The sequence below is a fragment of the Gastrolobium bilobum genome, unplaced genomic scaffold (genome assembly GCF_033153095.1).
Source record: "Gastrolobium bilobum isolate Gb01-03AN ecotype WA unplaced genomic scaffold, APGP_CSIRO_Gbil_v1 utg13973, whole genome shotgun sequence".
Taxonomy (NCBI): domain Eukaryota; kingdom Viridiplantae; phylum Streptophyta; class Magnoliopsida; order Fabales; family Fabaceae; genus Gastrolobium; species Gastrolobium bilobum.
This window is the reverse complement of record NW_026895908.1, coordinates 30,963-33,927: the sequence shown is the minus strand read 5'-3', so window position 1 is coordinate 33,927 and position 2,965 is coordinate 30,963. Positions and strand designations below refer to the sequence as shown.

General features: G+C 33.4%; 1 protein-coding gene across 1 annotated transcript; it reads right to left on the bottom strand.

The window, feature by feature from the left end:
* Nucleotides 1-790: 790 nt before the first annotated feature.
* LOC133296777 (putative B3 domain-containing protein Os03g0621600) lies at nucleotides 791-2,072 on the bottom strand. The gene is made up of 4 exons (XM_061495832.1): nucleotides 1,869-2,072; nucleotides 1,343-1,763; nucleotides 1,145-1,257; nucleotides 791-1,054 (listed from the first exon to the last, which is right to left on the bottom strand). The coding sequence occupies exons 1-4, from the start codon at nucleotides 2,070-2,072 to the stop codon at nucleotides 791-793; spliced, it is 1,002 nt and encodes a 333-aa protein (XP_061351816.1).
* Nucleotides 2,073-2,965: the final 893 nt, after the last annotated feature.

Sequence of the window (2,965 nt, the reverse complement as noted above, 5' to 3'; positions counted from 1 at the left end):
ATCAGCCAAGTTACCCGGTTGCCTTCTTTCGCGAATGGGCCTCTCTGTCCGTAGCCCAATCTGTCTGCAACAACCACCATCTTCAATTTTCGGTGGACTTGTCACTCGTGCCTTTCTTTCAAATTTGCTTCTTGTATTGCAAGTGGTAGATTCTTTGACCGCCAAACACAGACATCAATGATTCAATATGATGTTGTGAGAGGGAGAAATGTAAACGACTTTTGTTCAGAACTGTTGGACATTGCATATCGTAATGATAAGCCTCCGTACAAGAATGTTCGTTGCTCCCCAATATACGCTTCTATTGGTCTTAATTAAATTTCACAAAATTGTTTTCGCGTTTGTAGTTCTCAACATCCATAACTCGACTAATCCAATTCCAGTAGAATAACATCTCGCAGAAGGCAAAATCCGAGTGAATGTGACTAAACTCATTAGTCTTTTACTTGCATCGCCATTCGCCATATGCAATATTGTTTTTACCTGACACTTTATTTTGAGTGCTTCAATGCTTCAAGTATTTGGTCAAAGTAAACCTTTTTATCATCTATTCTTCATATATTGCTTCATGTTTGGCTGTTATCAATTTATAATTAAATCTAAAGTCCATATTTCAGTATCAAAGTGAACAAGGAGTGTCTATCTATAAATGAATTTGATCCTCTTCTAGGTTCACTGACACACGAGAGTGTTTAGAATAATTTTCATTTCCAATTACCTTAAGCTTACAAAGCAAAATAGAATAAAATAAAATAAAAAAAGAACTGAACTACATTAGGTTAATACCCGCTTACGGCTTAACAGAAGAGTGTTTAGAAATGGAAACCTTGATTACCATGTCATCATCACTACACTCTAACAGCTCGAACAAGCAAACATCTCCTACTTTTAAATCATTTTCCCTTGCGAAAATTAACCAACGTGCAGAGAAGCAAGTCCTTGGTTTCTTTGGGTAATAGATCAAATTAACCTTCCATGATCTGTTACCAACCAGCAGCGTAACATTTTGTCCACCAGGTTTGACGTAGCCCTTCAGAGAGCCTTTTGGCAAGGCCTGCATGAAATGCATTTTTAACCTGAATCAGTGTTTTAACTCATGAAATTGGATACCTAGATTTTATGATACCTTTGTTTGAAAACATACAATGAATTTCCTTAAGTTCCATGATTTTATTTCCACTGTGAAGGAAGTATTGGATGACATTTCAGTACGCTGGTCAATGTTTCTCTTTTTTTCACTTGGATTCTTCAATAAACCTAAAAAATCAGGAAAACTAATTAAAAAAAGAAAAGATAAATTCTTTATGAGCTTTTATCTGAAACTTAAACACGAAATAAATACACTTGGAATCTAGAACCATGCCTTTCCAGTCTTTGACTGTTGAATGAAAGGAAGTGTCCTGCAAATTGGAATAACTCTCATATTTGTTACTATTTCCATTTGTTCTCCGTTTCTTACTTGATTTAAGTTCACCATTGCGGGCCCTTTTAGGATCTAAGATATTGAAAGGGTAGTCAATTTCCATGGTACTCGGGTCAAAGATGAGTACATGAAAATGGGATGTTCCATCATATCTGAAAACCAATAGGTGCCCATAAGCTAGACTGTGATACTCCACAAATTCTTTCCAACCATTTTGAAGCCAAACTCTACCATCATGTTTCTCCAAGTTTACTGTCCATTCTGCACCGCTTGAAAGCTTGAGAAGTATTGTGTTTGGTAAGCTTTCTCCATATCTCCTCACAAACTTTATTGGAAGCATCTGTCATGCAGATCCAGATAGATAAATATAATGTATGTGTTAACAGACATCAATTAATGTAATTCATTAATAAACTTCACAATACCCTTTTGGAAATTTAGTTACCAAGTGCATAAATGTTGAGAATGTAGCATTATTTCGGTGAGTAGCAAAAAAAGTGGATAGAGACATGATCTTGAAAAAGGAAACATATATGCTTACTAGTTTTCCCTCCAAAAGGGTTTTAGGGTGTATGATCCTGAAAAAGTGGATTGTCTTTGGGGCAGAGTCACCATTGGAGCCATCTCTATAGTCAGGCTTAGAAGTCATTCTTAGCGCCCAACAGCACAAGTAACAGAAATGAGCTTTTGGTTTGGAATCCAGAATCAATGGAGAGAACAAAATAGTGTTATTTAACATATGTTAGCAAGTACTAAAAAAAAAAACATTTGTTTGCTTTAAGTGTTATTAATTGAGAACTGCCAAAACGATGAAGTTATAAGGAACTACATTAAGAAACATAAATTTTTCTGGGAAACGGTACCTGATTAAACTTTATATTAATAAGGGAAATAAAAATTGTACTTGTAGCAGTTTTGGGGGACCACTAGCAACAGCTTGCAAACCCACTGAACCATGCAAGTGCAGCAGTCCTAAAAACACCAGCTTCCTGTCCCATGGGTACAGCGACCTCTTCAAATTAAGCATTAGTACTAATAGGGCTTATATATTCTCATGTAATATTAGAGGATGAATCTCATGTCATATACACTGGGTGAAGGGGCTTACCGCCTTAAAAAATAAAAAATAAAAAAAAATATAATTATCAAAGAGTGTGCAGGAGAGAAAATAATCTTATATAATATGAGAATAATTTTTTCTTAATAATAAATAATGAATTATTATATATATATATATATATATATATATATATATATATATATATATATATATATATATATTGACAAATTTGATAAATTCATGGATATTATTACCATGAATATTAGATTTGATAGAATTGCTTATGCAAATATACATTGTGAAGGATCTTTTAATTCCGATGTAAGAATAAGAATTTTATTATTATAATTTATTTAATTATAATTATTAATTAATTATAAATCCATAATAATATATATTGGGACGAATCTTTCTTGTTAGACAAGCTAAAAACAGCTCATAGATAGTAAATGTGTCCGACATCATATTTCAACTCAAAAACT